The sequence below is a fragment of the Onychostoma macrolepis genome, chromosome 15, assembly GCF_012432095.1.
Source record: "Onychostoma macrolepis isolate SWU-2019 chromosome 15, ASM1243209v1, whole genome shotgun sequence".
In the NCBI taxonomy this organism is placed as follows: Eukaryota; Metazoa; Chordata; class Actinopteri; order Cypriniformes; family Cyprinidae; genus Onychostoma; species Onychostoma macrolepis.
The window spans coordinates 27,141,512-27,166,324 of record NC_081169.1 but is presented as its reverse complement, the minus strand read 5'-3'; the positions used below and the strand labels follow the sequence as shown (position 1 = coordinate 27,166,324).

General features: G+C 35.5%; 1 protein-coding gene across 1 annotated transcript in view; it reads left to right on the top strand.

Annotated features, from left to right (window-relative positions):
- Positions 1–321: 321 nt before the first annotated feature.
- Positions 322–24,813, top strand: part of epha4l (eph receptor A4, like) — a 38,151-nt gene continuing 13,659 nt past the window's right edge. The window contains exons 1-5 of the mRNA XM_058744523.1: positions 322–494; positions 1,363–1,430; positions 5,564–6,227; positions 20,726–20,881; positions 21,965–22,300. Of these exons, the coding sequence (XP_058600506.1) occupies positions 398–494; positions 1,363–1,430; positions 5,564–6,227; positions 20,726–20,881; positions 21,965–22,300 (1,321 nt within the window). The 5' untranslated portion in view covers positions 322–397. The remainder of the gene's footprint in view (positions 495–1,362; positions 1,431–5,563; positions 6,228–20,725; positions 20,882–21,964; positions 22,301–24,813) is intronic.

The following is a 24,813-nucleotide window of genomic DNA, read 5'->3' as shown; positions in this document are numbered from 1 at the left end:
TATATTATATCATTATAATTATATTTTGAATCATACATGATCGTATTATACAATTGTATCCTTATAATTATATTTATATATAATTAAATATTTTTTTTTAAATAATAAATAATTGCAGTTTGCGTCCAACACTGATATTATAAATTCATTTTCCACTACACAATAAAACTACACCATTTTAAACTAATAAAAAACGCTACTACTAATGACAATTTTAATCAGTAAATATTTTAAATAAGCGACCACCTCTCTGTATTTGATTGACAGGTACGTCACTAGAGAATGCCACGCCCCCTCCAGCAGAGCTCGCGGAGTGCGCGTCTAGTGAGCTGCAGATCAGTCGCGCGGAGCAGCACGAGGAATAAACAGGAATAACGGAGAGACAGTTACGGGACGAATGGCGCTCATGGCCGGGATTATTTACGCGCTCACCTCGCTTTTCCTGGGGATCTGTGCAGGTCTGTCCGCTCCAAGGAATCATCCGACGAATGAAGGTAAGAGGGGTTTCAATAAAGAGGAAAAGTTTAGGGCGCTGAGTGAAACTCACGCGAATGCAAAGCGGCCAGTTCCCGCAAACCTCTTAAGAAAGAAGCCTATTTATCATTTTTACTACATTATCACTAAGGCTTTTTTGTAACATAAGAAGTTTTTGTTGCAACTGATAAATAAAGTACACACTATTTACGTATGCACACAGCAGGGCAGTAACAACTACATTTATACATAGAGATATGCCATGTATTATTCACATTTTACATTTTAGATATATAATTATTCATTATTCTATTTATTCTTCCTCTATTTAGTATTTACAATGTCTTAAATCTTTAGTATTAACTTTAAAGTGATTTGGGCGTTTTTTAGCACAATAGGCTTGCAATAATTTGTTATCTGGAAATATAAACAATAGCCTACATATAATGTCAGACATCATAATAAAGGCTGTATAAGGCTTTATAATGAACTGTAAAGGCTTTATAATTAACTTGAAGATGATTTGTAGGCCTTATTGTCGGGTTTGGTTTTCTTTTGCAGACCGGAGGGCTTTTTTAAGTCGTTACTGTAAAGCAGTGTTTGCCTGACTTTTAAGAAAACAACACACCTTTCTTTACATTTTGATTAATTGCTTTGCAAATTATTATTTCTAATAATTTTTAGACATAATTTTCTACTGAGTTCAGTGCTTGGTCAAACCCCTGTGCGCTTGTCTGTCACTTTTCATCCCCGTTTGCAGCTGTTGTCATGATTTATTTGAGAGTTATGCCTTCAAGCTTCATCCTAGCATCAGTTTTGTCACTATGGGTAAGATGCACAGGCTTTGGTGATCTCATTCCTCAAGTCCTCTGTGTTTTTCTCCTTCAGTCACGCTGCTGGATTCCAGATCAGTGCAAGGAGACCTGGCATGGGTCGCGAGCCCGACGGAAGGAGGGGTGAGTCGACACCATCTCTCTGTCCCTCTTGCTCCAACTCTACCTCATTAGTATTCATATGTATAGTTAGAGCACTATTTCATACGTTTAGATACCACATCTAAAAGCATCTAAAGCCTTAAAGGATGTACAAATGTTTACAAATCAACTAAGGTCAATATAATATTAAATTTGTAGGTTAATTGCACTGTATTTCTAATAAATGAGAGGATTTAAAGATGTTTAAACACCATCACATTAATTAAACGCAGATATAAATTTTAACTAATACACTGTAACAGTTTCGTTCTGTTTTGCTTTGATGATAATTAAATTCAGCCATACAAACACTGTAAAAAAAAAAAAAGTTGAGCCAACTTAAAATTTTAAGGCAACCAGCTTCAGCAGATTTTTGAGTTTTCTCAACTTGTCGTTTTAAGTTTATACAACAAAAATTTGAGAATCTCCCACAAAAATAAGTTCTGAAGCTGGTTGCCTTAAAATTTTAAGTTGGCTCAACTTACAGTTTTTTTTTACAGTGAAGAGTGCAGGTGCTTTTATTTTTATTAGACCCATCTGGAGTTCATTTATAAATAAGTTTGTCATTAAATATTGTCTTTTATTGACTGTTATATATTGAGAAGTGCCATGGAACTGAAAGACATGGACTTTCTGCCTCAGGATAAAAATAAAAATGGTAATTGTGACTTTTTATCTTGCAATTCTGACTTTTTCATCTCAATTCTGAGTTTATAGTGCACAATTCAGACTTTTCCGCTCACAATTCTAAGATTTCAGAAGGTAAAAGTCATAATTGTGAGATTAATATCAGAACTGCAAGATATGAACTTGCAATTCTGAGAGGAAAAGTTGGAATTGTGAGAAATAAAATGTCAGAATTGTAAGAAGTTGCAGTTACCTTTTTTATTTTTTTATTCTTTGGAGGAAACAAAAAAAGTGTGGGAGTCTTTCCTCAGAATTGTCTTTCCTAAAAATATTAGAATCGTAAGATAAAAACTTGCAATTACCTTTTTTTTTTTTTTTTCCTGAGTGTATCCTCACAATTTTGGTTCCAGTCTTCAGAGAGCCTCAAGGTTGTTACAATCTTGTATATAAAAGCATTTACATTTTAGATGTGTTGATATTGTTTGTTTCAGCATCCAAAAATGTTCATGTCACGTATGAATACCTGCGAATACAAGTGAGATCAGCCTGCCCTCCTCACTTCTCTGGGATGTAAATTTGGAAAGCTAGGTTACAGCGACGGGCGTCAAATTTCCTAAATAGTTGAGGGAGACAGAAATGCCCTTTGTTAGGAAACTCTATCCCTTTTCTCTCAAAAGAGGTAGGGGGGAGAGACTTGGCAACCCAGAGGCAGAGAAAAGGTCTGTTTGAGTGTCTGTGTGTGCGTATGAGACTTTAGATCGAGGGGGTCAGCGGGTTCCGTCCGATAATGTATGCTTCTGCACTGTTTGGAGCCCCTCATCACCAATTAGCCGTTTAACATCTTCAGATCAGGTGCATCTAAATTACCACATCAGCGATTCAATAAAACACACAGAATTCCCTTTCATTCCGGAGCAGCTCGGCTTCCTTTCGCATCGATCCAAGTCTCATTGAGCTCCTGAGTTCCTCTCCCTCTGTGATCTTCACCGTGATGGACAGGACTTTGGCACGGACGGTGGGCGGGTATTCAGACTTTAATACGGCCAATTAGCTCCTTTCTCCTCTCGTCCTGCTATCGGCAGCTCCGGGTTCTTATCTCTGCGCTGCTCCTCTGGGCCTCCGTAGTTACACAGATGAAGGGACGACACAACCGAACGGAGACAATCACGCTCCCTGACGGACGCCAGATTGCTGTCAGTCTTATTATCTCACAAATGCTCAATTAGTTTTAGCGCACGGTGAATAATTCCTGGAGATTATTCAAGGCCGTCAGGATGATCTTAATGGGATCGTGGGATCAGTTTTTAAACAGATTTTAAATTTTTTTTGCTTTCTAAAAATTGCAAATTAATAACTTAAATTTATAGATTAGTCTGTGCCTGTTAACTGATATGTGCACATTTGTAATCTGTTTAGATAAAAGCGTCTGCTAAATGAATAAATGAGTACATGTAGTTAAAGGTCAAAGGGCAAATTGTTAATGCACATGCACTATCGGTCAAAAGTTTGGAATAATTACGATTTTTTTATGCTTTTCAGTCTCATGCTGAACAAGGCTACATTTATTTGAACAAAAATAAAGTAAAAGTGTAATACTGTGAGATATTATTACAATTTAAAAGAACTGAATCATATTAGAATCAATGATTTCTGAAGGATCATGTGACACTGAAGACTGGAGAAATGATGCTGAAAATTCAGCTTTGATCACAGGAAAAAAATACATTTTAAAATATATTCACATTAAAAACAGTGGTAACACTTTACAATAAGGTGTCATTTGTTAACATTAGTTAATGTATTAACTAACATGAACAAACAATGAACAATGCATTTATTACACTATTTATTAATCTTTGTTAACGTTAGTTAATGAAAATACAGTTGTTCATTGTTTATTCGTGTTAGTTCACAGTGCATTAATTAACGTTAACAAACACAACTTGTGATTTTAATAATGCATTAGTAAATGCTGAAATGAACATTAACTAAGATTAATAAATGCTGTAGAATTATTGTTCATTCTTAGTTCATGTTAACTAATGTTGCTAACTAATGTTAACTAATGAACCTTATTGTAAAGTGTTACCAAAACAGTTATTTAATATTTCACAATATTGCTTTTTTTACTGTATTTTTGCTCAGATAAATGCAAAAAACATTTAAAAAACTTTTGACTGGTAGTGCAAGTTAATATGTGATATTTCCCATTCAGACTCTTGGGTAACAGCAGTTAAATTTGCATGTGTTTATATGGTGTTCATTTGCTTTAATACAAGTCATTAGTGCTGATTAGATGATGAAAACTCAGCGAGTCCAATCAGACGCTGTAATGCTGGTTTAGCAGACGCTGAGAAGTGTTGTAGGCTGTGAAACATTAAGGACTGTCTAGAGTTGTTATTGTATCTGAGGCTAGTAGAAGAAGAGTAATGGTGATTTTCTGAGGTTAGTTCAGGCAAACTTATTCTCAAGTCTGTACGAGGGAAACAGATGTTATGTTTTAGATCTACAGATTCCCAAGGTTCAGTTCTGTTTTGGCTCTGGATGGCCTCATGTTTGTTTAGTTAAATGATCAGTTTTTTTCTGTTTTTTGGGGGGTCTGATGAGCCTCATGCTTTATGCTGTCATCAGTTTTTAATAGAGATGATCTGATGAAGATTTTTCCAGCCGATTACTGTTTTCATGTCATTTGAATAAGCCAAATCTGATTATTTACATTTTCATTGGGAGTTCTGTCATAACTGATTGACTGATACTGTACTGTGATGTATGGATAATCAAACAAAGAAGCACAAAAGCACTCATTTTAAAACAAAAATTAACAATATTATGCTTGCACAAAATTATATCTGTATTAGGACATATGATGCCATAATGCTTATGTAAAAAAAAAAAAAAAAAAAAAAAAACCTACATTTGAAATTAAATTATTTTCATGATCATTTGGCATATTTTATTTATGCTATTTAAAAAAAAATAAACAAATAAAAAAAGTTATGACTTTTTGAGTGAATTGATTAAAAGAACCGACCCATCATTCGAGTCAGTTGTTCGTTAATGGTTGTAAACTGCTGCGAAGTTTCCGATTCACTAAAAAGAACCGGTTTAAAAGAGTCATTTGTTCGTGAATCGTACACAGACATATCAATGAATACATAATTATCACACAATATTATCACACATTACAAGACATGTCTAAAAAATAATTGATATAGATAGTTAGGAAAGAGAAATGCAAATTTTACAGTTTAGATGAAAAAAAAACTCACTTGTGTTTAGGTAACATGGTTTTCAAAAAGCAAGAATAAACATTTTAACAGAATATACTTGTGAAGTATACCACATAATGTACATTTTAGTAAGAAAAAGTCTGGATCATAGTTCATGTTTTTTTTTTTTTTTTTGCATTTTAAAAAGATTTAAATTTGACATTGGGAAGGCCTTGATTTTCCTCGTTTCTAACATTGTGTTTGTGCTGTCTCGTTCAGTGGGAAGAGGTGAGCATCATGGACGAGAAGAACATCCCCATCAGAACATACCAGGTGTGTAACGTGATGGAGCCTAATCAGAACAACTGGCTCAGGACTCACTGGATCCAGCGCGGCCCGGCCCAGCGCATCTACATCGAGATTAAATTCACCCTGCGTGACTGTAACAGCCTGCCCGGCGTCATCGGCACCTGCAAAGAGACGTTCAACCTCTACTACCTCGAGTCCGACTCTGACAACGAGCGCTACACTCACGAGAGCCTCTTTACCAAGATCGACACGGTGGCGGCGGACGAGAGCTTCACGCAGGTGGATATTGGTGATCGGATCATGAAGCTGAACACTGAGGTTCGGGACGTCAGTGTTCTGAGCCGCACAGGGTTTTATCTGGCCTTCCAGGACGTAGGAGCCTGCATTGCGCTGGTTTCCGTTCATGTGTTTTACAAGAAGTGTCCGTTAGCCGTGAGGAACTTAGCGCAGTTTCCTGACACGGTAACCGGAGCAGACACGTCGTCCCTGGTGGAGGTGCGCGGCTCCTGTGTGAATCATTCGGAGGAGCAGGAGGTTCCCAAAATGTACTGCGGTGCAGATGGAGAGTGGCTGGTGCCCATCGGGAATTGCCTGTGCAATCCTGGATACGATGAAAGGAATGAGCAATGTCAGGGTAAGACACTTCTGATGTTACACTCAAACTAGCACAAGTGATCTTAGCCACATTTTAGACACATTTGTCTCCATTTCATGAGTTGGGATTTTGAATTGAATTTGTCACACCCACAAGACATTGTCACTCTTTCTGTTTTTAACCTTCAAGTCTTTTTAACTCTCAGAGACCAAAGCATAGATATTCACAATGTATTATTTCTTGTCACCCTTACCAGTTAGTTTAGGTAAAACTTGCATTTGGGGTATAAATTGGACAAGCAGTGCAAAATTGCAATATTATCCATTTAGGCTCATGAAATTTCACAGTTTTTTTTTTTTTTTTTTGATATACTAAGTGAAATGTTTGGAATTCACAACACAACTGTGCACACAGATGTATATGAAATTCATCCGGTAAGGATACAGTTATGAAAAGTTAATAAATGTCATTATTTGGCTAAAATAAATATGTCAATAATGACCAAATTGCGAATTTGTATCTTTCAATTCTGACATTTTTCTTGTAGAGGTGAAAAACAAACTCACAACTGCAAGCTATAAAGTAGTGCTGTCAAACGATTAATCGCATCCCAAAAAGTTTTTGTTTACATAATATATGTAATTTGTATATTTATTATTTTATATATATACACACACAAACAGTATACATTTTGAAAATATGTCCATGTATTTCCATGTATATATTTATATTAATATAACTGATATTATATATAAATATTTAAAATGTATAAACATAACGTGGTGTGTGTGTGTGTGTATTTATATATATATATGATAAATACACAGTACACACACATATTATGTAAACAAAAACTTTTATTTCGGATGCAATTAATCGTTTGACAGCACTATCGTAAAATCAAATTCTGAGGAAAAAAAGAAGTCAGCTCACAATTCTGATGCTTTCTTACAATTGCATTAACTTTATAAATCGCAATGCGTGTTAAGTCAGAACTGCAAGATGTAAACTCGCAATTGCTTGAAAAAAGCCAGAATTGTGAGATAAAAAGTCACAGTTATCTTTTTTATTTTTTATTTAGTGGCGGAAACAAGTTTCCATACTTATATGAATTTATTTACATTTTTAAATTAATTTTAATTTATTTTTTAATGGTCAATTCAAATATGGGAACTGAATTGAAATTCAAAAGAGGTTCTTAATTGTTTTCTGAATTGTGAATGGTTTATCCATCCACCACTGTGTCTTATTTCTTCTCCTCTCAAGCATGAGTCTGTCATCAGGTGATAATAAGAGTGTTTCTGATTGGTTTATCAGCGTTTGTGATTGTGTAATAAGGAGGACTGAGGTCTCTCGTCCCATGAGAACAAGAGATGCTGATTACAAACACAGAGTAGAAGAGAGAAGAGGAGAAGCAGTAAATCCACGAGTGCAGAGCGTTCTCACGGAAATAACTTCATTATAATCATACTAGTTGGGCTCTGGACTTTGTAATTAACAAATTTTTGGCAACTTCATGCCACATAATAGGATGTGACTCACTGTGGATGTGTGTGAGAGAGAGAAAGAGAGAGAGATCGCGAGAGAAAGATGGAATGAGTCGAGGCATGTTATCAAGAGTCTAAAAATGGCAGAGGGCTGTGAGTGTGATGAATGGATCTGTTGGAGGAGAAAAAAATGTAATTATCTTTAAAACTGACATTTCATTCTGCCATAGATCAAGCCAAATAAGAGCCTGTGACAATAATAAATACACATCACACAGAAGTGTTGACAGAGAAAAGAGAAAGTTGGACTTCTCTTGTGCTTAATGGCTTCTAGACATGTGCTGCTATTTGTAGAAGTGCCGCAAAGACGCACTGCAAACACTTTGTGTGGTTTCCATAGCGATGATGAGGGAAAGCCGGCACCACCCTTGACCTTTGCCCCGAGAGGTCACGGATCAAAGGTTACGTTCTCGCTCAGGACTCAAGTGCGGTCATCTGGGGCTGTTTCAGGTTTCCTTAAATGTGTTGAATTTTCTGTGAGTTTTTGAAGGGGAATTATGTGACAGACAGATTATTAGTGGAGCCTTCATGAATATTGATGGTATTTGAGTCTGCATTAATTATTCAGAAAATTGAAAACTATGAATAGCAACAATTTGTGGACGTTCTTTTTTTACACTTTGCATAGAGACATTTTCATGACATTTTGAGCATTTGAACAGACATACATGCACACACACACGTGTGTGTGTGTGTGTGTGTGTGTGTGTGTGTGTGTGGATGGATATACGTGGATATACATGAATATTTATGAATGCGTGTGTGTATATATGTCATATCATCTTATTTATATATATATATATATATATATATATATATATGTGTGTGTGTGTGTGTGAAAATAATATATTAAATTTTATTTGTTTTATTTTTATTTATTTTTAAAGTTACTTACATAATATTGTAAATATTACTTAAATATAAAATAAACTTTTACATTCATATGTAATAAATGTTATATTTATATATAAAATATAAAATAAAGTAAATAATTTATATTATGTATATATTTTATATATTATTTTAATTTGAAGTTATATTATTATATTTACAATAGAAATATTGAAATAAATAATTGTATCTGTCTATCTATCTCTCTATCTGTCTATTTGTCTATATATATATATATATATATATTTCAAAATAGAAATGCATTGCTTGACTTGTTTGTGTTTAATTTTATAGTTTAATTATAGATATTCAGCCATGTCTAACCAGAGAGCTTGTGATTTCTGTAGGTCTACATGACTATTTTATGAGGAAGTATATTGCCAAATACAAACTCAATGCATGGTATTTGATTTAAAAGTTACTTTGGTAGATATAGTGTGGAAAGAAAGTAATGCATTGCTTATTTCTTCTGAGGAGTTGCAGTGCATGTGAAAGTATCTGTGGGATTCAGTCGATGCTATTGTTGAGCTGACGCTGAGCTGAAAGGAATCTGCCGTTGCAGTCGAGTCTCGGGGCTCTCTGAGAGTTTTGGGGGTTCACTGGGGGGAGCTGAAGAAGAGGTCCGGGGCAGGTCAGAGGTCACTGACTCTTTCATCCATCTCTGACGCTCGGCTGACAGCTGGAGAGGAGAAATTTATTAAGACATCAAAACTCTTGACAGCTGGGCTTCCACAGGATGCCATGGAGACACGGCAGCCGTGATCTCCTGCTCTCTATATGGGCCCAAAGGGGGACGCTGCTGTTTGCTCTGTGTGGTTTAGAGCCGCCTGTTGCATGATCACCCACAGGATAGATAGATCTTTACAGTCTCAATTCGTGTTTTCTGAACAGAAATGATATATGGAGAACAAATAGAGATTTTTTCTTATTTCTACTGATTAATCTCACGTGTCTCCTTTAAAGTTTCAAAAGCAATAGTAGACTGCATATTAGATTCTTAAATGCTCCTAAGTGGCAAGGATAGGTAATAATAATAAAAAAAAAAAATTATGATAAATTATGCAGTATTTTTTGTATCTTTTGGCTCAGTGATGTATGGATGGCCTGCAAATTTGATCTCTTTAAACTCTCAATTTTTTCTCCTGTCAGTGAAACTATAAAGAGCAAATTGAGATTTTTTATTTTACTTTATTATTTTATTTATAGAATTATAAAATAATTAAATTTGGCTATTGTCTTTTCTATCCTTTTACATTTGAAAGCATGTGTTTGATCTCATCTCCTGAGCTATGAATGAGCAATCTCTGAGCCATAAAATGTCATGTGGGTAATGATGGAAAGGACAGGAGAGGAAGGTATCTATCTCTCTCACCTTTTCTTCATCACTTTCCTGCTTTTTTTCCCCCTCATGCCATTTATTTGAGCTGAGGGAAAGACGGTGTTGAACTCTGTTTAGCATGGCCTCGTTTTCTCCGACATGCCTGAATGGTTTAAACACACAGCAGGCTAAAAGGAACAGGTCAGAGTTTACCTCAGCCTGAAGAGCTCGGGACGACCAGCCTGGTTCCTCAGACAGAAAGAGTCCTGTGTGTGCGAGTCGAACATTATTACCGAGGTGTTGAGAGCTGTTTCTGGTCTGGATGGTGTTCTGTTCCCTCAGTTCTTTATCTCCGACTGTCTCTCTCAGCGCCGGCTCTCCCCTCTCTAAAAGGAGCGTGACAGAAGCGCGAGGGAAGGCACCGCCGTAACATTGATATAATGTTGCAGCTCGCTGACAGTCCCTTATATTAACCAGACTTAATGGACTCTCTGGAAGTCTTACAAGGGAACGACGGGAGACGTGTGGCCTCGGCTGACCTGAATTTCCCTCTCTCGTTTCAGTCAAATTCAGTGCTGATTCAGCCGTCTTAAAGGGGCAGTTCACACACAAATCGCTCGTGTTTCTCAAAATAGCAAAATATTTAGCAAGCTTCACATTTCTAAACAATTTAAAGTCTGTGTAAAGTCAATTCTGAGAATTGTTTGTAAACACATTATAAATTATAGAAATGCATTGCTGAAACATGTTACAAAGACTGGGAACTATGTAGTACTTAATTGTGGAGTTAGACCGTTAAACAGTTTTTCACCATTTTCGTGATCAGGATTTTTTGGGCGGGGCTAAATCATGACTCGATGACGCAATCGAGCCACCAAGCACGGCCCCTCCCCCAACACTATAAGACGTGTGTTTGACTTGAAGAAGCGCTGCAGACCGATCGGTGTGTGACATCAAAGTACATTAGCATCAGTGGTTCACGGCTCAATCACGAGTTACTACAGCCTACAGTTTGCTAGCTAGCTATGCCTTCATCACGTAAATGCATAATACCTGGTTGCGATGATCAATTATTTACAAAACAGCTCGGTCTCCTTATTAAATAAGCTGCTAGAGGAAGACAGTTGAGAGAGACGGCAGCTTTCCCGCGAGTGGGCGTGGTTTCAGTGCTGCCAGTGAACACGCCCCCAGCGTTTGAGAGCAGAGAATACTGCTTATTTTTTCAAGATTTTGATACCTTATTTTGTTTACTTGCTGTTTTTTTTTTTAGCATTCAAATTTGGCTGGGTGGTTAATAACACATTTTTCTGTGGTGTGACAAACTCAGAAAACGCATTTAATATTGACTTTACACGGACGTTAAAGGATAAAAAAGCAGCATAAAATTATCCACGTTTTGTGTATTTTCATTCAAAGTTAGGGCATGTATGTTCTGTCCACAATCTCCTGCATCAAAAGGCACCAATACACCAATAAAGGTGAGAGGTTTCATTTTTAATTCAAACATTTCTCTTCAAATTACTATAAAATTCCCTTCAAATTTCTTGTAATCTGGTGACTCAGAAAATTCTTAAAAATTCTTATATAAAATTCTAATAAATTGTAAATAAAATTATTATAAAATTATATACTCTATCTCTCTCTGTGTATATATATATATATATATATACACACACACTCAGTTAATCTATTTATTTATTTATTTGCAAACATACTATAATAGTATTATTGTATAATAGTATTAAAGTAGCTCATATGACTATTGTCTTTTGCATCTTTTGTTCTATTCACTATAAATATATCTATAAATTTTGTGTGTATGTTTGAGTATATATTAATTAGTAATATTATAATAATACTTAATTAATCCATATGACCTGTGCTGTGTATTTCAAGTTTTCAAAAGCCATTCAATAGATTTATGCATTTTTTTTCTTAAATCCCATATTTAAACCTGGTGGAAAATAGCAACTTAATTTTTAGTTTGTTTCTCACCCAAAGTGATTGTATGACTTCAGAAAACCTGGTATGTCATGTACAAGTCACCTTGACTACTTTTATGGCACGTTCACACCTTTTTTGAAGCTTGAAACTTTTTAGTCCAAATTCATTGTCAATGGATTTCTAAAGAGCGACTGGGATGCTTGGGATTCACAGAGGAAAGAAAGTCATATCTAAACCATACCGCTGCGTTAGTCATTTCCTATAATGCGGTTTGGTGTCAGGACTAGTTGTAGTGTTTTAACCATCAGTGTTGGGATTTGCTATCTTGCTGGAACTTCTGTATTGTTTTCTCTCGTGCGCTCACTTTCCTTCTGCCTTTGAATTCATCTTTTATTTTCCATCAAGAGGGGGTTAAAAAAGACAGAGAGAGAGATAGACATGCAGTAAGAGTAAGGGGGAACAACAAAAGACAGAAAGACAGCGAGAATAAAGGAGGTGATCGCAGAGAAAAACAGATTTGTCAGCACACAGGGAAGGTCAGCGCCCTCCTCTCAGACAGGAAAAGACGAGAGAATGAAAAGGAGCTGATGTCTAGAGAAAGAGAGAGGTTTTTAGGTGGTCTTTGATTTCTTTTCCTCATCATTCACTTCACGTTCCCTTTAAACATCCCTTTGATGTGATGACAGACGCTGTCTCTTTCTCCCCCTCTGTTTCTCTCTGTCGTTCTCCTGTAACAATGGACTGTGATTGCGAGGTTTTGAGTTGTAATCTTAAGCTCGTCAAACTGTAGGAGGTGTGTAGGTGGTCTTTTCTCAGTTTTAGTCCTCTTTGTGATGGAATGATGGATGTAAAGAGGTGTAAAAAATTAATGTGTTCTGAAACTCATTTTAATACAGTGAGTGTGTTTCAAAACCTAATAAACTCCCCTGCTCTTCTTCTAAGGCTGCTTTGAAACTGGAACAGTAACAATGTAATACTCTTAATAAGCATGGTAGTGCTCACAAATATTATATGAAAAATAGTCATTTGGTATTAGATTAGACTATTTTATTTGTAGTTTTCAGTATGTAATAAGAGCATGAATATTGCACATATATATTTGAATGTGTGTGTGTGTGTGTAAACATAAAATGTGAAATTGTGTGTGTGTGTGCATATGTATGTACAACCCGAATTCCGGAAATGTTGGGACGTTTTTTTAATTTGAATAAATTGAAAACTAAAAGACTTTCAAGTCACATGAGCCAATATTTTATTCACAATCACAATAGAACATAACAACATAAATGCACAAAATGAGCTCATTTCAAATTTGATGCCTGCTACAGGTCTCAAAAAAGTTGGGACGGAGGCATGTTTACCATGGTGTAGCATCTCCTCTTCTTTTCAAAACAGTTTGAAGATGTCTGGGCATCGAGGTTATGAGTTTCTGGATTTATGGTGTTGATCCCATTCTTGCCTGATATAGGTTTCCAGCTGCTGAAGAGTTTGTGGTTGTCTTTAACGTATTTTTCATTTAATGATGGGCCAAATGTTCTCTATAGGTGAAAGATCTGGACTGCAGGCAGGCCAATTCAGCACACTGACTCTTCTACTACGAAGCCATGCTGTTGTAATAGCTGCAGTATGTGGTTTTGCATTGTCCTGCTGAAACACACGTCATCTGGAGGGGAGCATATGTTGCTCTAAAACCTTTATATACCTTTCAGCATTCATAGTGCCTTCTAAAACATGCAAGCTGCCCATACCGTATGCACTTATGCACCCCCATACCATCAGAGATGCTGGCTTTTGAACTGAATGCTGATAACATGCTGGAAGGTCTCCTCCTCTTTAGCCCGGAGGACACGGTGTCCGTGATTTTCAACAAGAATGTCAAATTTAGACTCGTCTGACCATAGAACACTTTTCCACTTTGAAACAGTCCATTTTAAATGAGCCTTGGCCCACAGGACACGACGGTGCTTCTGGACCATGTTCCCATATGGCTTCCTTTTTGCATGATAGAGCTTTAGTTGGCATCTGCAGATGGCACGGCGGATTGTGTTTACTGACAGTGGTTTCTGGAAGTATTCCTACAATGACAGAATCATGGCGATGAGTGATGCAGTGTTGTCTGAGGGCCCGAAGACCACGGGCATCCAACAAAGGTCTTCGGCCTTGTCCCTTACGCACAGAGATTTCTCCAGTTTCTCTGAAACTTTTGATGATGTTATGCACTGTAGATGATGAGATTTGCAAAACCTTTGTAATTTGACGTTGAGGAACGTCGTTTTTAAAGTATTCCACAATCTTTTTACGAACTCTTTCACAGATTGGAGAGCCTCTGCCCATCTTTACTTCTGATAGACTCTGCCTCTCTAAGACATCCCTTTTATGTTATAGACCTGGGCTGCGTTTCCCAAAAGCATCTTAAGCCTAAGTTGATCGTAGCTCCATTGGTTTCAATGAGTCTAAAATATTTGCTCATGTGATTTGAAAGTCTTTTAGTTTTCATTTTATTCAAATTTTAAAAACGTCCCAACATTTGGTTGTATGTACATATATACATACATACACACACACAAAATTATATATAAAAACAAAAAGTGGATTCCACTGGATTCCACTGCAAAACAAAAAATCCACATCCAGGCACTCACATAGCAAGCGAAGTACAAAAACTTTTATTATCAGACAGGGCTACATATTAAATGTTAGTTAGACAATCAAGAGTGAGAACTGATTAAATAGACTTGCTTGTGATCGCTTGATGTGCCCCTGCTTTAGATCATTTTCTTCTTTGGTATTTTTGAGGTGTGAAGCATAAAAGTAATTGAAATTGAGTTTGAAATAGTTTATTGAAATGAACAGTTTTGAACTGATTCACTCAAATGAATCAAACTTTCCAATTCAATGCCCAGCCCTAATGCACATACATTACTGAATTACTGAAACATTGTAATGTATTTATGAATAATTTTTTACCTTTGAGGGCAACCACAAAGAAAACACACACAGAAATATTGATTGAGAAAACCCATCATGTGTCTGTGACTGATTTCTAAAGGTCAAGTGAAAGTAGCAAAGGTTAAAGGTCAAAATAAGAGAGTTTGTCTTGTTAGTGCTGCCATATTCATCATGTTGCACCGCCACAACATCATTATGTTCATGTGTACGTGTTTGTACCATAGGTGTGTGCATTTGTTTTCCCAACAAACCATTAGAAACATACCCAATTCCCTGCTGTTCACCCCACTTCCCATAAACACACACACACATGCACAATGGAAGGTGTTGCAGCTCCAGACAGTCTGTCGTCCTGCTTTTCCAGCGGTTTAGATAAACAAACTAAAAATACACACCCTTATTTTTTCACCCTGACCCTGTAAGTCACAACTTATGTTTGTGTGATGTGTGTGATGTTTCTTTTGTAGTGTGTGTCAAAAATGGTTTCGCATGAAGAGTTGTTTTTATAGATTCACCTGGAAACTCTGTGTGTGTGTGTGTGTGTGTGTGTGTGTGAGCATGTGTCACTATATGAACTGGACAAATGTGTGTATGGAACTCATTTGCATATCCTCCTGTGCCAAAACTTCCTGTACTAGAAAATAGTGCTGCAACTTTTCATGTATAACAATACGTGCGGACCTTGCCAGACACACACTCATCTTTCTAATCTCTCCATTCTTTTATTTTCATGGTAGTTGCTATTAAATTGGGTACGGACTTTAAAGACCCCTGCAGCCCAAAAGGGTGTACGCGATCCTTTGCCTGATAAACGCACCGTAAATTTGGGGAAATTCCTCTCTCTGAATGGAGGAAGTTTGTGTGCGTGTTCAGGGCAGCATGAAGTTCAGGTCATTTCAGGAAGTCTTGCATCAATACCTTCAAAAACCTGCCAGATCTGTTATATTAAAATAACACGCTTTGACAGAATAATACCAACAACGTTGTGGTTTCATAACATATATTAATAAATAATTCAACTGCAGAAGTGAATGATGTGTTCATGTTGGGTATTGCTGAGGAGAGGTCAAGCTCAGGTGACTTTGGTAATAATTCACCCAAAACATATACAATACATTAACTTTGTGCCAAAATGCTGTGATTCACTGAAAATTGTTTCTTTTTTAGGTAAATTTGAAAAGTTTATATTTCCAAAACAGTGGTATTTTATATTATATATATATAATATGTTGAGGAGAGACCTCCCTACATGACTGTAAAGTGCTTTGGGTGTACAGCAATACACAATAAAAGCGCTATATGCATTATTCATTCATTCATTATTTATATTATTTATGTTGACTATTATGTATTATACTATTATGTATTATATTATTGCTTATTTAGTAATGTATACTATTATATTTGTTAATATTTTAAATTAGCATTTATTTTCAGTTTTCATTTTAATTAACATTTTAGTCATTTTGTTATGTGTATTTGTCATTTTTATTTCTTTATATTTCTATTTAGTTTTTTATTAAGGTTTAAATTTTTCATCTAATATTTGCATTTTTAATTTTTTTAACTTTTTGTTTTAGTTAACAATATTGTTCTGAAATAATGCCCATATTCTGTTCAGTTTAATTAGACATTCATTAGATTTTGTTTGTTGTGAAAAGATGATTTATAGAGATGTTTTCTATGTTGTTTCATCTCAGATGTTTCTCCTTGGAAGAAAAAAAATAGAAACAAATGAGTCAAAAGTTGACATACAGAAAGAGTTCAGAGCTATAAAATGAATGTGAAACTCTGAGATCACTGGGGTCTTTTTCTTAAGAAAAAGAGTCTTTATTTGCTTCATTTGCTCTCTATTTAATCTCATTGCTTCTAGGAGCAACAAGTAAGATATTAAGAAGATCTCATTTGATATTTTTCTTTTCTTTGGGTAGTTAAGAACCCATACTGTACCAGCATCCGGATCACAACATGCCCATCGATATCTACTCAGGAGTTAAATGAGATTTGCTTTTGTTCAGGTTAATATTATTACTAGAGCTCGTCGGATGCGCTCCGGGAGGCTTCGGGAGATGGACGACTTCCTCTGGGAATGAGAATAGAGTTTGTTAAGGTGAAGCGGGGCTTGTATGAATCGGTTAGTGTTGTAGGCCTCAGGGTGGGGTCAAGGTCAACATGTGGAGCGGGTGAGTCATCAATCAATGTGATCCGCCGCCCTCCGCATGTTTGTCATCAATCACGCTGATGGAGCCGTCCCTGCGTTTGGAGGGGGGGTCAGAGGTAATTGTTAATTAGTGACTAAACCATGTAGAACAACAGATGCCAGACCGTGAGACAAGAAGCCAATTGATGTTTCTTTCACGTATGTGTGTGCGTTAGAGAGATCTTCCATGCCCTCAGGACAGGAAACTGATCTTGATGTTTTTGTCAAAAAATCCTGGTGCTCTGCAAACTGTCATTAACACACACACACACACACACACACACATGCTTATCTAGCTATCTAAATGGAGACTTCCCATTGACTTCTGTTATTCTTAAAGGCATAGACACCTAAAAATGATCTGCTCGTCATTATATCACACAGTTTGTGGAATAAAAATATCTATTGCACTTTTCCTTGCAGTGAAAGCAAATCCATATGTCTTCCTCACAAAAACGTATCGAATGGCTTCAGGAGACCTGGAATATAGTGCACAAGTTGCATGGAGAAAAATAGTATTATTCATCTTACATTAACAAAAACGTTTGGGAACAGTACAATTTTTTTAAATAAATTAACTTTTATTCAGCAAGGATGCATTAAATTGATCAAAATTGACTTTAAAGACTATTGCTAATTTAAATAAATGCTGTTCTTTTGAACTTTCTTTTCAAATAAACATATTTTAAATAAACAAATTACGGTTTCCACAAAAATATGAAGCAGCACATCTGTTTTCAGCATTGATAATAATAATAAATCTTTCTTGTTCAGAAAATTGGCATATTAGAATGATTTCTGAAGGATCATGTGACACTGAAGACTGGAGTAATGATGCTGAAAATTCAGTTTTGCATCACAGAAATAAATTACATTTGAAAATATATTCAAATAGAAAACAGTTATTTTAAATTGCAATAATGTTTCACAATATTGCTGTTTTTACTGTATTTTGGATCAAATAAATGCAGTCTTCGTAAGCAGAAGAGATGTATTTCAAAAACATTAAAAAATCATACCAACCCTAATCATAGAAGAAAAAGTCCTAAAGCAAATAATGACATAATTTTCATCTCATATTCCTTAAACAAGATTCATCCATTTAATATATCCTTTCCTAAAGAGTGAGTAGTATCGAATGAAGAATGACAGAGAAATGAGTGACAACAAGGTTTTAGAGTAGATTCAAGCAGATAACGAGTGAAGAGAAAAGACAGAGATGAGCAGAACGAGACGAGACTTTCAGGATGTTGTTTAATAAAAGTACAAGATGCTCTTGAAGCAGCCTGTCTGTCTGTGTGTGTGTGTGTGTGTGTGTGTGTTTGAGGATTTTGCAGAGCAATCAGGCCACCCACTGATGCATTCGTCTCTCATCACGACTCGCCATCTCTCAGTGTCTCGCTAATGGAAAGACGTTGATTTGAGGGGTCAGAAATGTGACTGATATATCTTCTCTTCATCCTGTATAGATATCAGGGAACGTTGGAATGCGTGTTGGAAACCAGAAGACACTTTTCTTTGTCTTTTTATCTGAGAGGGTCATGTCATAGAGCCAGTGTTTGGATGTCTGGAGGGTTTTTGTCCTTACAGAAAAGCTCTTTCAGTTTGCTGAAGATTAAGTCCAGTGCAAAGAGCGAATGAGAGAGGCTTTCCTCTTCCTCTGGTATCTCCAGCACCTCTGGATCAATCTTAAACAGAGATTAGAGTCCTAGGCCGATGGTGATAATCTGTCGGGAGGTCTGTTCGCTTCTTTAGGATTAGCAGAGGAACATCTAAGAGCCTAATGCAAGAAAGCGCTTCTTGTGGGGTTTATTTTTTCCTTCCAGTTTCTGGGGTTTTTCTTTACTCTCAGCAGTTTTCCAACAACATTTAACCATATAAAGTCTACTGTATCATACAGGGTACAAAAAAACTTAGCTGAAAAACATGTTGCACACAATCTACTACATGCCTTCTGTCGTCTGATTGATAATTTAGACTTTTAGATTTTAATTAATTTAGATTTTGATAATTAAAAGACACTTTTAGCAAGTAAAACCCCCTTTTAGTGTAATTGTACAAACATCCACTTTCAACTCATGCATCATGTGTCTTTCTGCAGTGAAACCTTTACTGATTTTATAGTCGTAACAATAACGTAAATTGTTAGCAATATTTCAAAATTAACACATACTTGGCTAAAGCAACTTAGCTTGACATTTTTTTTTTTTAGGAAAATCGTGTTCAAATGTATCAAATATGACCATCAGGCTTTTGAGGAATGTTTATTTGTTTATCTCTATTGCAATGCATTATATGTTTTGAAACTACAGAGTTTTGATCAAAAAACAAAGCATTTAAATATCATCTTACCAATATATATTATTGAGAGATATAGAGTGACAAATTATATTAATTTATGTAATTTTATGTAAGTAGTCAGATATACAAGATCTCATTGATTTACATTACAAGCTATCAGAATTTCATCTTCATCACTTTTCAGCCATGTAAATATCAGCATCTGCACCAAATTGGATATTTTTGCTCAGTTTGGGTATAAAACTAAGCATAACTTGTAAGTTGTTTTTACCTGAGCCAAAAAATCCTGATGTGTATCAAATATGATACTCAACAAAAATACATTTTTGCAAATTTTTTATTTAGATTTAAAAAAAAAAGTTTTAAATATTCAAATATTTTTTTAAAAGTTTAATAAACTAATCCATTTAAAAATATATATTGATTTTTCTGACTGTTATTTCATATGTCAGGCTTTGCATGGTTAAATATGCATGAATGACTTACACTGTATATGTATTATATATATTATTGTTAAATGCAATTAAATAAAAACATTTGCATTAATGACTTAAAGTTGTTAAGGGTGGTTGAAAGTGTTACATTATTTGAGTTTAGTTGACTTTTATGGAAGTAATTTAACTGTTTGCATTGTGGTTTATTAATGCAGAGATGCTTTTTGCCATCATAGTTTGGTTGTAGTTGCAACATCTACCAGCAGGAGATAACGCAGTCACGTTAACCACCTAAACTTTGACCCCACGTTCCCATCGTTTCTGTTTGGTCTCCGGAGTCTGATAGAAGTTTATAGTAGTGCGCTGGAGTCTAAGGCATCTTTCATCCTCTCGTTTTCATCCATACGCATACAGACGTCCAAACACACAGAAAGAGGTTTCCGTGCGCGCTTGTGTTTGCACGTAAATGAGTGATAAGGATGATGAAAAACAGTGTTTTCAGGCAGGAGGAGTAGGAGGACGCGACACGCTACATTATTTAAACATTGTGCATTCTTTATTTATGATGTCAAAACATGTTTTACTCAGATGTGCGAGGCGGATTCTTGAGACGTATGGAAGGGAGAATTAAAGGTGACTGGTGCATGCTGGGAAAACTCCCAGAATTCCTCATTCATCATCGTCTGGTCTGTCTCGCAGTCTCTTGACTTCACCTCCCTTTCCTGGCTTCTCTCTCCATCATAAATGCATCACTGTTTTGTATACGAAAAACTGGCAGGTTTTCATGTTCCACCTTTGTCTGCTTATATACTTTAGAATCATTTCATAATTGAGGCGTTTAATAATGTTTTATAATACTTTGAGTCATACCCCAGGTATTTTGTTATCTGGGTAACATATTCGACGCCTTATGCTGAATTAATGCCGTCCTGAATCTTTCTCTTCTCTCGTAGTGTGTAAGGTGGGCTACTACAGGTCTCTTTCTTCAGACGGCGGCTGTCGTAAATGTCCACTACACAGTTACTCCATGAAAGAAGGAGCTACTTCCTGTGATTGTGACAAAGGATATTACAGATCAGAGACGGATCCCGCTGCCATGCCTTGCACACGTGAGTCAAACATAAACATTAGCACCAGTTTAAAGTGGGTGTACCGTGTTTTTTGGACACTGTGGTGGGGATTTACATGTATGGATTTACAAAAAATGATGTATGGATAATCAAGTAAATTGCTTTAGTCCAATAAATATTCATCTTGAAATATTACTATCAATATAAAAGTTATCTTTTGTGTACTCTAAAAAATCAGTAAAGATTTAACGTAAAAAAAAAACAAGTGAACCATGAGCTGAAAGTGGCCTTTTCCTTTTTTTTACAATTATACTAAAAGGCCTTTTACTTGCAAAAAAGTATAAACTATCACTCAAACATCAGTTTTAGTCATGTAAGATAATTAAGATATATATATATATATATATATATATATATATATATAAATTTCTCATTGAAAGCAAAAATTCTAATAGAATGTTGTGCATGGGCATGTGATTATTTCTGTTTACACCCTTTTATGCACAGCAGATGTTCCTCACATCAAATAAATGAATTTAAATGAGACGGTATCAGTCTCACTCTACCAGCTGTCTGTCTGTCCTCTTTCTCTCACTCTATCTCTCTCTCTCTCTCTCTTCCATACTAATGACCAGCTCTATCTCTTTGTAGAACAGACGCTGTTTGTCTTCTCCTTCTGTTCTTGTTTTTACTCTCATTTCTTCTGTCTCTCTTCTTTCATCCTACTATTCAGAGTGGATGGAAAGTTTTAGTATACACAAAACGGTACTTGCATAAGTACACAAACACACACACATACACACAAAATAAACAGTAACAAAATGGAACCGTGGAACTATAGCTCATTCAATCAAATCATTTCAATTTAAATTATTCCGAAACAAAAATATAGTAAAAACAGTAATATTATTCAAATGTAAAAACGGTTTTAATATATTATGATAGTATGTATACAATAATAATCATAATCTAAAATAATAATAATAATCTATAATCTATAATTATCTATTATCTATAATATAATATAAAAAATGCACACACAAACACACACACACATACAGTATATATATATATATATATATATTAAAGTTCTTGCTCTCTTTCTGTCTGTGTTTATTGCAGGTCCTCCGTCTGCTCCTCACAATCTGATATCTAATGTCAACGAGACGTCGGTGCTGCTGGAATGGAGTCCGCCTCTTTCCTCCGGAGGCCGTCAGGATCTCACCTACAACGTGGTGTGTAAGCAGTGTGTGCGAGACACGCAGAGATGCACGCCGTGCGGAGACGACGTGCGATACTCTCCGCAGCGGCTGAGTCTGCGCTCCACGCGGGTGTCCGTTCACCAGCTGCAGGCGCACACCAACTACACCTTCCAGATCTGGGCCATCAACGGGGTGTCCAAACACAGCCCCAGTCTGGAGCAGGCCGTGTCCGTCACGCTCACCACCAACCAGGCCGGTGAGTGTGTGTGTGTGTGTCCAGCATGCTCAAATTTAATCAAGCATCATGTTTGCATGTAATTAGGCAAGTGAAATTGATCCTCACTAAATGTTTTCACTGAGGATTAGATGAGAAATATAGCATGCTACCAGTCAAAAGTTTGGAATAATTAACATTTTTTAAATGTTTGTGAAAGAAGTCTCTTAATTTGATTAAAAATACAGTAAAAACTGTAATATTGTGAAATATTAATACAATTTAAAATAACTGTGCAATATATTTTTAAAATGTAATTTATTCCTGTGAACAAATTTGAATTTTCAGTATCATTACTCTAGTTTCAGTGTCACACGATCCTTCAGAAATCAATCTAATATGCTGATTCATCAGCAAAATTCAGCTTTACATCACAGGAATAATTCATATTTTAAAATTAAATTAGAAAACAGTTATTTAAATTGTAATAATATTTCCACAATATTGCAGTATTTTTGGTTAAATAAATGCAGCCTTGGTAAGCATAAGATCCTTCAAAATCATAAAAAGTCTTAATTATTCTGAACTTTTGACTGGTAGCATACTATATTTCTCACCTAATCTTCAATGAAAACATTTCACAAGGTTCAATTTCACTCACATAATCACCTATGGAGAACTTCTGTATGGCCTTTCTGCTCCATTACAAACAGTCACACACACATGTAGAGCATCAGAACACTATTTTGATTCATGGCGGCGTGTGTGTAATTGCGGACGTGTGATACACAGTCTGTGCTCTTGATGGTGTCTTGGGTTTCTGTCGGAATGGAGCGTTAGCTGGAGATCCGGAACTTTCTGTGACAAGCCAAGCCTGTAAATCAGCCTGAGGGATCGGAGTGTGGAGTTTTGGGAGGAGGGTGGGGTTTTACCATGCTTTGACGTGCCTTTGGCTATAGAACAGAGAACCTGAATACATGTATCCTTCTTAGTCATGCGCTGGGCGGTCGTGAGTGTATATTTAGAATAATTAACATATACGTCTTAACGTAGATGCTGCTGACATAATGTTTAGTACTCATAAGACAAAACATAATTTATGCATGCTGTCAAAATTAAATTGAAATTGAAATGAAGGTATCTTAAAAGTTTCAGAAGTAAAGAGAAGTGCTTGTGGAGTACATAAAACCTCCTGAAACAAGGTAAAAATTACTGTAACATGCTGTTGCTTTTTTATTAATCGTTAGGAACAGAAATATGATAAAAGACACCAATGTTCATCTTTAAAATCATGCATATGGCTCTAATAATAAAAGCAAACAATTTTTTTGTATTATAGAAGATTATGGTTTTCTAACAACTGATGCAGCATCATAATGAGACTTTTTGAAAGGATATGCAAATAAAAATGCTAAATTAAAAGTTAATTAAAATGCAAAATTACATTTTTGCATATATATATATATATATATATATATATAAATATAAATATTAGCGTAGTCAAACGATTCGCATCCAAAATAAAAGTACATAATATATGTGTGTGCTGTGTATTTATGCATAATATAAATGATATTAATATAAATATATACATGTAAATATTTTCAAAATATATACTGTATGTGTGTGTATTTATATATATATAATAAATATACACAGTACACACATATATTATGTAAAAACCTTTATTTTGGATGTGATTAATCGCGATTAATCGTTTGACAGCACTAATATATATATATATATAAATTATCAAAAGTTAATTAAAAGTTTATTTAAAAATTAAAAGTATAATTAAAATATTTAGTGAAAATATATAATATTAAATATAATATGCATTTAATATAGTAAAATATATTTATACATTAATAGAATTTTTAATATATATTTATATAATATTATATATTTTTATAGAAAACAATAAAATAATGAGAAGTCTCTTATGCTCAGCAAGGCTGCATTTATTTGATCAAAAATACAGTTAAAAAAAAATGTTGTGAAATATTATTCAAATTTAAATTAAATGTTTTCTGCTTTAATATATTTTAAAATGTCCTTTATTCCAGTGAAAGCAAAGCTGAATTTTTAGTAGTCATTATTCGTAACTATCAGTTTTATGGATTTTGAATATTCTTAGAATTGGGTTTATAATATTTATTATCATTTTTCACATATGCAGTCACGCCACATGTGAAGTGCAGCATATCCCAGCATGCACTAAAGGTGTTAAATGAACCATATAACATGACATTCCTAAATCAGTTTTACAAAATCTTAACATGCCTGAGTGTTTACGATGAACGGGCGCAGATTCTCATCTTTCCTTTAAATTATCTCAGCCAGACACGCACACACCCGCAACTCCATTACAGCCCATATCTGTCAGAGCAGACGGCATGATGGATGTGTGTTAGAGATGAGTGTGTTAGGTAGGTGAAGGGGGGCCGGTGACCCCTGTGTTTTTGGCTGGAGGGGGTCGTCTCAGAGTCCCCCGAGGGACAACCCTAAATCACGTTTAGTCTGTCGGGCCTGGCAGAGGAAGACGGATCTGTGAG